Source organism: Olea europaea, chromosome 14, assembly GCF_002742605.1.
Source record: "Olea europaea var. sylvestris chromosome 14, O_europaea_v1, whole genome shotgun sequence".
Classification (NCBI taxonomy): domain Eukaryota; kingdom Viridiplantae; phylum Streptophyta; class Magnoliopsida; order Lamiales; family Oleaceae; genus Olea; species Olea europaea.
Window position 1 is genome coordinate 8,566,956 of NC_036250.1, and position 14,022 is coordinate 8,580,977.

At 31.6% G+C, this 14,022-nt stretch overlaps 1 protein-coding gene across 1 annotated transcript; it reads right to left on the reverse strand.

The window, feature by feature from the left end:
* Positions 1-1,105: 1,105 nt before the first annotated feature.
* Positions 1,106-8,398, reverse strand: LOC111409037. Its single transcript, XM_023038939.1, has 6 exons — positions 8,254-8,398; positions 5,392-5,539; positions 2,600-2,856; positions 2,301-2,388; positions 1,523-1,589; positions 1,106-1,431 (listed from the first exon to the last, which is right to left on the reverse strand). Exons 2-6 carry the CDS (start codon positions 5,445-5,447, stop codon positions 1,378-1,380), a joined length of 522 nt encoding a protein of 173 aa, XP_022894707.1. The 5' UTR covers positions 5,448-5,539; positions 8,254-8,398; the 3' UTR covers positions 1,106-1,377.
* Between the last annotated feature and the right edge of the window lie 5,624 nt (positions 8,399-14,022).

The window sequence follows — 14,022 nt, forward strand, 5'->3', positions numbered from 1 at the left end:
TAGGTACATAACAAATTGGAAAAGGTAACTCCACGAGAGAACATGAAATTTTGGGTATATCCTAAACTGGACAAGTTGGGTGTGCAATGAATATGAATTCGTTGCGTCGTAATCTAATGACCAAAGAATTAAGAATAATGATATGCAGCCGCACTGGAATTACAACCCCAGATTATGTAGCGCTAAATAATAGATTGAATGAAATGTGAAATTAAATTTCTTATTTTATTTCACCTATTATTTAATGCCACATTAACGCCATCTAGATTGGGATCGTAATCCCAGTGAGATTAAGTAGCATTACTCAAGAATTAAACTGAGACCATCATAGGGTTAGGATCAATTAATTTAAGGGTTCGTTTGATTGTAAAGATAGAAAAAAACAAACCAATTCCATATAAGATGGAAAATAAAAAATCACCAAAATCATAGGAATTTGATTTCCACGGAATTAGTAAAAAACATGCTTTAAATGTTTGTACCTTACAATTTGAACTCTATTTTCACTTTCGTGTTAAATAGCTAAAATATCAAAACGGACCCCAAGTGTAAGCACCTCTAGAACCATGGAACTCTTTATTTACAAAATTTAGCCTACTTGTTTCATTTGAAAATTGTAAATTGTTACCAGTTAAATTATAATGGTGTGTCTCTATTGCCTTTTGGATAAAATGATAATGCCTTGATCTACGTATATGGAGCAGTTGATCAAGACATTATCTATTCGTATAGATGTGACGTTCGAGACCTTTTGAGTCTGTAGGGATAGGTACATTGTTAAGGGATAAAAATTTCACATCGGTTAAATACCGAAATATTGATCAATTTAAAAAAATCTTGGACTACTCCTCTTAACAGACTGACCTTATTAAGATGGAATTTAAGTCTTAACATAATATCAGAGCCCATTAAACTCGAACGAGCGATTCGATCTGATTATAAGTCTCAATGAATCCGGAGTGGACAGCATTAGAAGATTAATCAGGATTAAAATAATTCATGTATCGGTTTCCCCAAACACCGAATAGCATAAGCATTACTCTTATCTAGTGTAATACGGTGCACCAAACATGATCTTATGGAAACTTAAACCAAGAGAAAAAGAACAGTTTAAAAATGAAATCAACTAAGAAAGAGTTGAAAAAATCGACAGTGATTGTGTCTTACATTCATTTAAAAGCCAGTCAAAAGAACACTACACATTAAGAGACAGTAAAACTAAGTAACCATGCAGCATAGGATATTCCAGGCATAGAACAACTTGTACTAAATTTTCTCTCTTTTCACACCCTTCCCTATTAGAAACAGTACATCCCACCTTCTTATAAGGGCTCAATATCACGAAAAAATTGGACATTGAGAGAGAGAATAAATCACTCAATCATACAATCCCTCTTGCTCCCATATATTCACAAGAAACTCGACCATTTCCTGTTCGATTGAAAGGTCATAAGGGTATATTCAAACATAGACAACACGAGAAATATAAAGAGAGCAGCCAGCAATGGCATGAACAACTCACAGAGAGAGGGATTGGCTGAGGGAAACGCTTGCTAGTGCCCAGTAAGCTTTCATAACTTGCATTCCAACTGCGATAAAAGTACTAGTTAGTTGACAAAAGGTACAGAATTGTGGTCTTGAAGAACAAAATAATCCAAAAAATGATATAGGCTCAAAATGACAGAGAAATTAATCAGAAGTTAAACATGAACTGGATAAAAGATTTGGTTAAACACTCTAGTGGTCATTGACCGTGGAAAAAACTACATATTGAGTACTCAACATTAATTTATTCCTAGTGGAGCTAAATCTAAACTTTGTTTCAAATTGGTCGCTAAACTTGAACTTTCGGGAAAATTTGGTCATTCATCTATGTCCATTCACTTTACTAGCAGATGAGCTAACGATGCAAACTATTTGGCAAATAACTAGATTTCCCTGGCACATTTCCTGTTAGTCAAACTATCGAAAATAGAGAGTGACCCAACTTAAAAAAAAATGGAAGGTTAGTGTCTAACTTGATACAAAATGAAGTCTAGTGACCAATATGAAATTTCGATCAACGTTTAATGAGCACAAGTATAATTAACCCTTATTCCATAACATACGCACAGTACCTACTAACTGATCACATATCACACTATCAAGACAAGCACACTAAAGTAAATATTCACTACACTTCTGTGCATAAATGCAAAAACTAATCTAATTTTTTGCTCGAGGATTTAAATATTTAACTGAACACATGAATAAACACAAAAAAAATAAAATAAAATAAAATAAAATAAAATAATGTATACTTTAAAACAGGCTCCTGAACTTTTCCTTTGCTCTGAGACTTTTTACTTCCATTCCACAGAAGCCTGGTTTGGTTCCAACGCATAAAACCTGCATCAAGAAAAACGAAAAAATTGCAACAGCATCAGAAAGTAACAAAAATAGCGAAGTGAAAAAATTGAAATGATCCCCAAGTCCCACAATTAGTTTACATGTACATAATGCACCACATGGGTATTCAAGATGATTGAAGAGCTGTTCACTGCTGACACTTTTACACATCAGTTTCATGAGAAAAAACAAAAAAGTTTGATAAACTTGCCATGATTTATAAACTCAGAACAGTTGCTAGTGCTGCCAGTGCCACTGTACTGATTGAGGCTCTGATTTGATAAATTAGTTGATGATAAGCTTCTCTGAGATTGAAATTGGCTGTTGTCCATCTCACACGTGCTGGTGCTCCAAAAATCTTCTGAAATGCTCGGTTTCTTCATCACCTGTCCTTGAATTCTCAATCCTTTTGATGGTTCATCCACCGCAATAATTGGTTGGGATTTAGCACAGCAACCAAGATAACCTCTGCTCTGTTACAATTTAAGTTTATACACGTGCAGAAAATGCTGGCATTAAGATGATACAGTTAAATGCCACAAAACATGTACTCTTCATTACTAATATCTTATCAATTTAAGTAGCATGATTTCAGAAACAAATTATTCCACTTCATATTTTCGTAGAAGGAATACTATTGGCCCTTATAAGCACACATCCATGAACGTGTCAAAATTCTGAGGAAGGCAAAAATATTTCTTGTATTAACATGATTCTGTGAAGTACGAACCCAATCCCATACTTCTATCAGTAATCTTAACCTGTTTCTCTGCCTAAACTTATTATAAATCATCAGTCTCTCAACTTACAAAAAAACTATTGGACAGCCCATTTATGAAACATAAAATTCAAACTTTTACAACAAAAAAATTACCTTTTTCCCATTAAATTTGGATTTGGCTACAAAAATTCCATCACTCGTTAATGTCATAAAAGATTTACAACTTCCAAAAATCCGTGTCTAGAAGAAACAAGCAAAATTTAAAAATGCTCTATCGGTAATGAGGCTTTCATCTCGGTGAAATAAGGGGTAAGAGTCCATACAAACCAACATAACAATTCAAAAGAATATAAAAATACATAAACTGACCGAAAACAAAATACTAAGAAATGGTTTACTTCCCCCCCCCCCCCCCCCCAAAAAAAAAGGGGGGGGGAGGGGGAAAAAAAAAAAAATTTTTAAAAAAAAAAAAAAAAAAAAAAAAAAAAAAAAAAAAAAAAAAAATAGGGAAGAAGGGAAATCAACAAAGTAAAACTTAATTTAAAACAAACATAAAATAGATCAATAATATAGCAAATAATAAATTCGTAAACTAGTAATCACAATACAAAAATCTAATAATTAGAACTTAAAACAACCTAAAGTTCTCTCAACACACATATGATCTTGAAGAAAATCAACACATTTTATTTCCTACCATCCTCCCCATCCGTATCATGATATCATCCTCCATTTGCAATCATGATTTATCCTTCCACGTCCGTGTAAAAAGGGCACAACAAAGGGGGAAAAAGAATTTTCAAGACTAGAAAAAAATATATTCCAAAAATTAAAGGGCATAAAAAGTCCATAAAGGCAAGACAAATGGACACACATCTTAGCCTCCTAGAGGAGTAAGACTCAGTAAATCAAGACTTAAGCCCTGAAAATGACACTTAAGGCATAAGCTTCGAGGCATTTAATTAAAACTTAATGCAGCAGGATTCGAGAAGCAGACCTCCAAAAATTATTTGAAATAATGACAAAATTATGGGAACATGATGGAATGGCTTTATGAGAATTTCAATGCATAGTTACAGAAGTGATATTGTTCAACTGGAGCCCTTGGAAGGTGGTGGGTGGGAGAGTAGGGATGTTGGTTTCTTGTCATCAAGGGAGTGAATGATTAACACTGAAGTGCTTGAATGGGGCATCATGTAACATGCATGGAGTATGAATAACATTAACCTTTGTAGAAAATATTTTAAAGATAAAGAGCTCAAAATATTTGTTTCATGGAGTTTTTATTAAGTTGTAACCGACTCAAGGAGCCTACAACTTTTACACTGCAAATGATTCTTGTATTACCATCACGAGTTCAGTGATGAGTGTTCACAAGCAATCAGGATTAACGTTAAGCAAAATCAATTGGCTCCAGAAAGCTTTGCGGACCTGACTAACTTGTATGAAGCTTTCCCAGAGTTCAGGTGGAAGTGAAAGTAAATTAATTGGTTCTCCTTAAAATATTTTTGTCAAGTTCAATAAAAAAACACATTCTGTTTAATCATATGCTTTTAGGGAAAATATTTTTTTCAAAGTCGCTTCCCGAACTACAATTTTCTCATACTTCTGTTCAAAATAGACTATCTAAATTTGATCACAACAAATTAGAGTTAAACTCCATCAATACACCATCCACCACTACAGTGCTCATCATGTCAAAATAGGTTTGTCTTTTCAGATCATTATGTTTCTGCATGATAATCAAATCATGTTTCTAATGCAAGAACAGGACATGTTTTTGGAAAACTTAAGCAGCAATTTTGTACACTGGAAATGATATTGGATCAGTGCAATAAGAACACAAAAAGTCAATGACTTAGAAACAAGGGGTGCTTCTTTCCTCCAGTGTCAATACTTAATGCCAATCCTTATTCCAAGTCTGTACAGTTGATTTATAACTACACAAATTTTGTTGACTAATTCCTAGTCCCACCAAAAAGCATAAATAACTTATTTTTTCATCTAAAAAGCATGAGTAGTCTTATTTTTCCATCTAAAAAGCATGAGTCGATCCAAAATACTAATAAATACAAACACTGATCTTGATGACCTCAACATATGTTCAATTGTTCATTAACACAAGACAAAATGTCCAGATAATAAAAATAGCAATCTTGAAAAATCAATGTATGTTCATAGTAACAAGAAAGAAAAGATCCAAGTCCTTTACAAGATAAAATCATTGTCATATTCTGAACAGAAGATAAACACAAAAAAATAGATAAAAATGGAGTACATACCTCATACAAGCAAGGAAGTGATTGATCCAAGCACGGAAAGAAATATACCGCACCATTTATGAAAACAAGTACTTGGACACACACAAATTGTTTGCTCTCAGATCATAGGGCCCGAAAAACATCAATTTTCAGCAATTGAAGGGAAGGCCTGTAACATTTGGACAAATTTATACACATCAATAACTTCTTACCGTTTCCAAACTTATATATATACAATTACATATGCATATGTAACTTGTGGCTGTGCATATACATGAAATGGGAAGTGTGCAGATTGTTTTACCAGATGAAAACTGAAAATAGCATGTGCCATCACAACTATCTATCTGCCTAGTCTGAAACTATGTGCATTTTCTGCTAAGTTTTGTAACCAAAGTGGTTCTGGTACGATGGTAACAAGTGGATGTTCATTGATAATTATTCTCTGTTCACTTATAAAATAACTTACTGATTTCTTTGACTAGTAGATTAAATTAATTTTCATTTTGTAATCTTACATAAAACTCGCAAAATATTAGTATTCCTTATCAACGTCAATATTTATAGAGCCTGGTAAAAAAATTTACTAATTTGTAAGATATAACATTATCATAAACAGTCATTCTAACTGATTAATAGTGCAGTAATATGGAAGGAGGCATGATCTATTATTGAAGTAAAAAATGTCTAAATGAATCAGAGGCATCTGATCAAATTGGTTAGGTCATGTAGAAACAAAGTTCAAGTGTACAGACTTGTATCTTGCACGTGTTTATATGCCATTTAAGACCCCAGGAAAATGGACAAAATCCTTTAAATACAATTTACTGGGTACAGGTTCGTGATTTAAATGATAAAATATTGTGTTAGAAGCAACCCATATTACTGGGTCTTCTATTTTGATTTAACTATTTTGTTGATCGGCTTATGTCCATGCAGTTATAATTACTTTAATAACCATCAAAGAAAGCATGAAGTAGAAAAATCAAATGAAGTGGCTCATAATAAATAAAAAATACAGTGCAAAAGGGTATTTTACAATACCTCAAAGAGTAAAAATTATCGTGGGGTAAGATTCTCTTAGCAAACTTGCCCTCTATGATGCGGACTCAGATACGGGTACGTATCAAAGTGTCGAATATTTCATTTTTTAAAATGTAGGGTACTGGGATATGGCTAAAAAGAGTCCAAATTTTGAATACAAGCACGAAAGTACATGTTTAAAACTTCAATTTTTTTACTAATCCAATATGTCATTTTGAATAGACCAAAATCAATTATTCACAATGAAGGAAATGGGTATTGAATAAGGAATTAAGATGAATAAAATAGAATTTTGGAATTTAGTTTCAATTATGGGAATAACTAAATATTATATAAAATAAAAAATAAGGAACTTGATTGCAATTTTGACTTAATGGAGAACTAAGTAGCACTATATGGAACTCATTTTCATTTTAGACAAACAAAATTCTAAACCAACGATACAGAGAGGGAAAGAATGAAAAAAATGAAAATGAAAATAAATAAGAGATAAGAAAAAGAAGGGAAAACCTAGTGCCGCAAAAACGACAAAGTGTTCGATTGTATAAAGAGCAGAAACGGGAAAGAAGAAACGGAAAAGAAAGAAAGAAAAAGAAGAAACAAAAACGACAAAGTGTCTAATTGAAAATTGGAGAATTCGACACATATTTTATATCCATACTCATGTCGTGTCGTTTTCGACATGGGTACTACGACTTTTTCGAAGAGTCTGAGCATTAGAGCCTGCCCTTAGTTCTAAGGTTCAAGCAACAACATTAAGAAATGACTAGAGGACCATAAATGTTTCAATCCTCAAATTTGGACAACAATCATACCCATCAAGAAAAGAAAAAAAATTATCTTCCAACTTCACATAATCAAAAACCTAAGCTAACTAGATCCTCTTATCCTAATTCCATTCAAAGAGAATAACTCAATTTCAGAGAAATTTCCATGCAATGCCAGCCAATCTTATCAGAAACTATTTCTCATAATCACAAGCAAAACATAATTATTATTATTATAAGATAAGGACACCTTTTGCCTCCAAATTTTCTCAAAATTTCCCAGGTTGAGAACTTTAAAAAATTACATCATCATCATTTTTGATACTTAAAACAAAGAAATAGTACTACCACAATATAAAAATAACATGGCCAGAAAATGGGCCACATAAAATCTACTTAAATAAATGTCAAATTCCTCAAATACAACATATTAAAGAAATCCAAAATGAAATTCTCTCCCATATCCAATAATGTCAACTGGATTCTATGTCATATGGAAAAAAAATAAAAGTAAAAAATAAATAAATACCTACACTTTTACTAACAAAACACCCCAAAAATATTACTTTTCTAATTCCATCTCACAGAAACAATACAGAAAATACGAGAAAGCACTAAGAATCTACAGAAGTCCCCGGAATCCTAAAATCTTGTTGAACACCTAGAAAACAGAAGCACAAGAACATAAAATATCCAAAATTTATAACAAAATTGTTCCAGAACACTCAGAAGTAACAAGCATGAAAAATAGAATCCCCAAAAATTTACAAAAAAATGTCCTAATATACCCAGAAAACACAAGGATAAGCAAATAAAATCCCCAAAATTCACAACTTGTTCTAAAACACCCAAATTACACAAACATAAGGAATAAAAATTTCCAAATTTTACAACGAATTTTCTATAACACAAGCACAAGAACATATATCTCCCTACAAATTTACCTCAAACCGTTCTAAAACAACCAGAACACAAAAGAACAAGAAAATTAAATTACCAAAAATATCAAAAAATTGTTCAATTATTGTAGATACAAATACTACACTGTATGTATTAATTAGACGAGAAATACCTGATTGATGAATTCATGCTGTTCTGCGGAATGACGAAGTTTAGTTAAATATTGTTCCTATATCAGTCAATTAAGTTCAGTGTTCAGTGGGCTGGGGTTACAGTGTTTGACAATAATATTTGTTGGAGAATGTACGAATAAAGAGTAAAAATTTTTAATGATTTATATTTTCCCTATATTTTATTGTGTGAGTTGGGGTGAAGAGTGATACTTTAGCAAATAATTTAAAATTTTAAAAGAGAACAAACAGGCACTTATTATCGCCGACTAAAGCTACCAGATAAAAAAAAAAATATATAATTACTATAGTTTTAAGGTATACTTTAAAATAAAATAAAAATGTGCAATTCTTTCAAAAATCAGGTTATCATATTTTTGAGATCACTTAATAAAATTTTGTAATCAATTAATTAATTAAATGGTCAAACATACAATTTATGATCATCGTTACGTACTAATTACAAATCACACAACATCACAATAAAAAAAATACACAAACTATAGATCACAATTACAAATTTAATCCCTAATCACACTTTTTTATAAGTTTCAACTAATTTATCAGTCACAATTATCAAATTAACTTACGACAATTACCTAATTAATTGATTACAAATTATCTTCATAATCCCCACCTTAGTCCCACGCCACTCCACCATTGTTGGTACCACCCAAATCATCACCGACACCTCAAATCTACAACTCACCACCCCTAACACCACAACTTTCACCTCAAATCCACAACAATCACCACCACACCTCCTCAAACTAAAAACGTGGGCTCCATTGTGGATAAATGTCCACTTCTAAATATGAAATCTTCACTAGTAGAAGTCTGTCAGCTTTAATTACAAGCGTCGAAGAAATTTAACTCAAGTAGGATTCAAGAGTAAAATTGTTTGTTTATAATTTCTAACAAAGGAAACTTGATCAGGAATCCAATAAACGTAATGGGATCATAGGAAAAGAAGGTTGCTTCTAAATATAATGTTTTTTTTTTTTTAGCTAGTTATAGTATATATATATTTTTACTTATGAATCGACTTATAAATAAATTGAATGGCATATTCTAAGAAAGTTGTCACAACTTATAAGAGTCCGAGGTCGTAAATGCTTAGAAGTTAAAATTAGAAATTTTGGGAACTTGGCTCAAACATATCTTATGATTTATGAATAATATACATAAATTTGACAAAGTATACAATAGTTAGCTCCTCAAGACCAACTTGAAATAAAATCTAGTACCAAAGTTTGTATGCAAATATGCAACGGAGTTGTATTCTACCTACACATTTTTATTTGATAAGATATATTCGTGATTCAAGAATTCTTTTACGAACTCACTCATATACATGTGGCGCGAGCATAAATACAAGCGATAAGCCTAGAAAAAATAGAATTACTCTTTCATATTATCTTTGCACATCTTTATTTTTACTTTTTGATTCAATCCCTACCATTTATCTCTGCAAGTCAATCCTTATGTCTTTGACTCTCACAAGATCTAGATAATCTTATTGATCAATTTTGACACCAACCAAAATTTGTTCAGAGTATAAAATAGGGTTAGACATGGTTCGATTCGGTTCGGTTCTAACAAGAATCGAACCGGACCCGAAATTTTCGAGTATATAGTAAGTGGAATAATTGTATCCAAATTTAATTGTGGAATCGTTTGGGTTCGATTCCATTCAGTTCAGATCGGTTCTGTTCGATTTCCAAGTTCAGTATTATAATTACATTTTTTAATATTTCCAAAGTGACATTAATTCAACTAATGATATTTTCAATCTTAACTCTTACAAAATAACATAGTTCAATCTTATATGCTCTTTGCGTCTTTCTTTGATGTGTTTTTCATAAATTTCATTGTTAAAATCACAAGAAGAAAAAGATAGCAAGCTCAAAATAATTAAGAGAGTCATCATCAAGCTTCAATTTGATTTCTTCAGAACGGTAGAAACGACACTACGGTAGAGTAATAGTTTTGGATAAAACTTAGTTCAATTTGATTAAATTGGTTTTGAAGTGAAAATTAGAAATAGGAAAAATCATATTTCTGGGTTTGAACTAAATTAACTAGTTAGCAAATTTATTTAGAAAAAATAAAACAATTGACTTATTTAAAATAAATTAATTAAAAAAATTCGGGAGATTCGATTTTTATTCGATTATTTGGTTCTTGATTTAGAACCGAGAACCGAACAGAACCTGTCGGTTTTCGAATTCAGATACCCCTTCGGGTATTTAACTTAAGAAAGATCGATTAATTTGATTCGAGAGTTTTGTCTAGTCCCAGTATAAAAGTTTTTTAAATCTACAAATATTGCTATTTTTTGCTCGTCTGGGTGCTTTTTTTGTTTAGAACATTATTTCATACAAATGGTATATTCTCTTAATTCGCACCAAAATATATGAAAGATTTACTCCAGCATGCGATCGGATACTGTTCTTGTAATCTTCTTTATTAATATTATTTTTTGAGAAAGTCTCGGAAAAATAAATAAATAATGGATGCAAAGTTAATTTTATTTTTTCTTACACAGTCATTTATTTTAGAGGGAGCATATTGTCTAATCATTGGACAATGTCTTAAAGGCAATGGTCTCTTTCTCTATTAATTGAAAGGTTATTACTGTTTGTACAGTCCAGCAAGGACAGTACAATTACAGCCCTCATTTGTCAGTGGGGTTTGCGATTATTTTAATCGTGGATCTCACTCCTCACATGCGAGTGTGATGTGAACCATGATGTAAATAATACTGTATTATTGAAATGACATGATGCAAATATCTCTGCTCAATTGGGATGTAAATATGGTTAATTTACATATTTGAATAATACATTGAAGAAGCTACTTGTACGTTGTTTGGCCCCCATTAAATTCAATTACATTACATTTTATTTTTTTCTTTCCTATTTTCAACTACACAATCTTTCATAAAATAATATTACACGTAAATCGAAAAATTTTCCTTCTTTTTCAATCACTCATTTTAAAAAAAATATATTATTCTACCTATTTTCATTTTCAGAAAATGGGAGCAAACGGGGCTAAGTTTGCCATTGAAAATGTTTCATTGATTGTTTAAAGTGTTACTAATATCAATGTATAAAAAGCTACCACCTCACAACAATACCAAACTGAATGTCAAATTTTTACGTAATTGTAACAAGAATGAACATAAAAATGGTTTAGTACGATAGAATATTGGTGTATAGGAAAAAATATTGAATAGTAAGTTACATCTATTGATGGATAGGAGAAAGTAGATCAAGTCCTTCAATCTTTTAGGTGAGGAATTTCTCCTAAAGACAATGAGAGATCTAAGTTTAAGCTGTCATCCCTTACACTTGAAGTAGTAGCCAGTTTCTAGCCCATCCAATGACAACGGTTAATATTGCTCTAATTAATTCATCAAAAAGTTTATCTTAGACGAATACCTTCAAGAGTCAAAACCATTGTGCTTTACTCATTGTCTTTTAAGTGTAATAGTTAGATACCCCTTGTTTGTACCAATAAGAACCCAATCTCCTTCTAAGATAAGAGGTCTAAGGAGTTTGAAATATATATGCATAACATATAAATTTTTTAGTATAACTCCAAAAAGAAAAATAAATAAATAAATAAATAAATAATTGGGGTAAATTATGGCAAAGGTCTACAAGCTTTTATATGCATTTTCTTCCCAACCCTTTTTCTGGGCTACTTTGTACTCTAACCTTTATAAAATAGAAACATTCATCCATTTTGAAGAATTCCATTCATTTTCTCGATAGTCAATCCACTTTACCTACAAATTTAAAAATTAAAAAATGGCTGAATTATTGTTTTAATATTCTTAGCTAAAATATTAAAAATTTGAAAGTTCAAAATTCAAAAAAGAATTAAAAAAAAAATGTAATCATCTTTTTTCCACCACCTCAAGATCACACCGTTATCATGACCATTGTTCACGAAATTATTTGTTTCGATTTAAAACCCACCGCAAGTGTACGATTCGTTAACAAGTAGTAAAATTGACTATGAGTCCAAGTATCGATCCCACAAGGATTGAATTAGTTCAAATTAACCTATTATGATCTTAATCGAAACACGAAAGTAAAATTGATGTATTGTGATGTAACTAAAGAAGATATAAACTATGATGCAATTATGAATGAGAGAATTATATTACATGCAAAATGACTTGGACACGATCTACGAGAATTTATGGAATTAATGAATTTTCGAATGCACTAGGATCACGAATTCCTAAGCAATACTCATTCAATTTTCAATCGTGCAAATTTGATACACAGTTCCATAAAAGATGAATCAATATTCCTATTTTAATTTAGCAATCTTTCTCGAGCAATGTCAAACCTAGCGCAATATGTGATTCGACTATATCTCTATGACGAATACTAACGTACAGGAATGCATTATGAATTTAATGAATATTCAACAATTCACACAAGGTATAGAGGTATATTTCTATCCCCTATCGGACCCTATGATGATTTATACTATGTCGAACCTATTTTTCTTCTTTCGAATGCATAAAATAGGCCACCAAAATCATATAATTACGTGCATAATAATAATATGGAAATAAAAATGTAATAAATTATTCAATTCCAGAACATGTGTTTAAAATTGTCAAATATCTAAATAAAAAATCAAATATAGGATTGCAAGGTTCATTGATCTCCTAGCAATGAAAAGTCTAGCCTAATATGCTAAAAAGAAGAAAATACAAAAATTGTTGAAGAAACGTCATCACCTGAATCAAGTTTCAATCGAATCTTCATTTGGCACGAAGTTTTCCTCTTATTTTCTCCTCGTTTTCTTCTTCGAAATCTCCCTTTTTCTTGTAAAAATGGCATCCCATTCGTTTTGGTCAAGTTTTCGTTTATATAGGACCTTGAAAAGATTGTTTCCATAACAGTTTCAACGGAATAAGGAAACTACGGATTTGGGCTAAAAATGCTCTATGCGACTGCATAGAGCATCTCTATGTGGTCGCATAGAGTAAAAGTTTTGTGAGAATTAATGTTCGGTTTGCCTTTATATAGCCGCATAGAGAGTAGCACTATATGGTCACATAGTGCTATTAGCTATGGAAGAAGTTCATTTGGTTCCTTCTGCTCAATTCCTTCACTTCTTAGCGTTTTTTCTTCAATCTTTCCATTCCATCATCCCGAGGTATCATCAATTGGCATTCGGCTTAATTAATTTCTCGATTTGTTCATCAGGTCAACTTTTGGATAATTGCATCTTGGTCTCTGAACTTTCACTTTGCGTCATTTTAGTTCTTTTTCGCGTCTTTTTTCTGAATTTCACCATATTCATCGGTGTTCCCTACAATTCACAAATGTAACGATATTAAGTCACAATTCAATCATTTTGCTCGTTATGAAGTCATGTTTGTGACCTAAATAAGTGTATAAAAACACACTTATCAACCATCACACCACCACCACCACACCCCACAGTCCAAAAACAAGGTGGAGAGAATACCCTCTTCATTTGGGTGAACGAAACCACGGAAGATTAATCCCCACATGGAGGTAGTGACAATACTTATTTATTACTGTTTATTTAATTTTTTTTTTCTTTTTCTGATTTTTTCTTCTTTTAAATATTTTTAAATAAGAATAATGGAATGACAATTTTGCCTTTCTAATTTTTGAATTTGTTGATCAAATGGATTGACTAATGAAGAATAGAAAGAATTCATCTATTAGGATGAATCCTGCTTACTTTTGTGATGGTGAAAAAAAAAG

Coding starts and splice junctions, on each gene's coding strand:
- LOC111409037 (XM_023038939.1), bottom strand. CDS start 5,447: ATGGTGCGGTATATTTCTTTCCGTGCTTGGATCAATCACTTCCTTGCT. Junction 2,389..2,599: donor TTCTGAGTTTATAAATCATG/GCAAGTTTATCA, acceptor TTCTTGATGCAG/GTTTTATGCGTTGGAACCAA. Junction 1,432..1,522: donor CTCAGCCAATCCCTCTCTCT/GTGAGTTGTTCA, acceptor TCAATCGAACAG/GAAATGGTCGAGTTTCTTGT.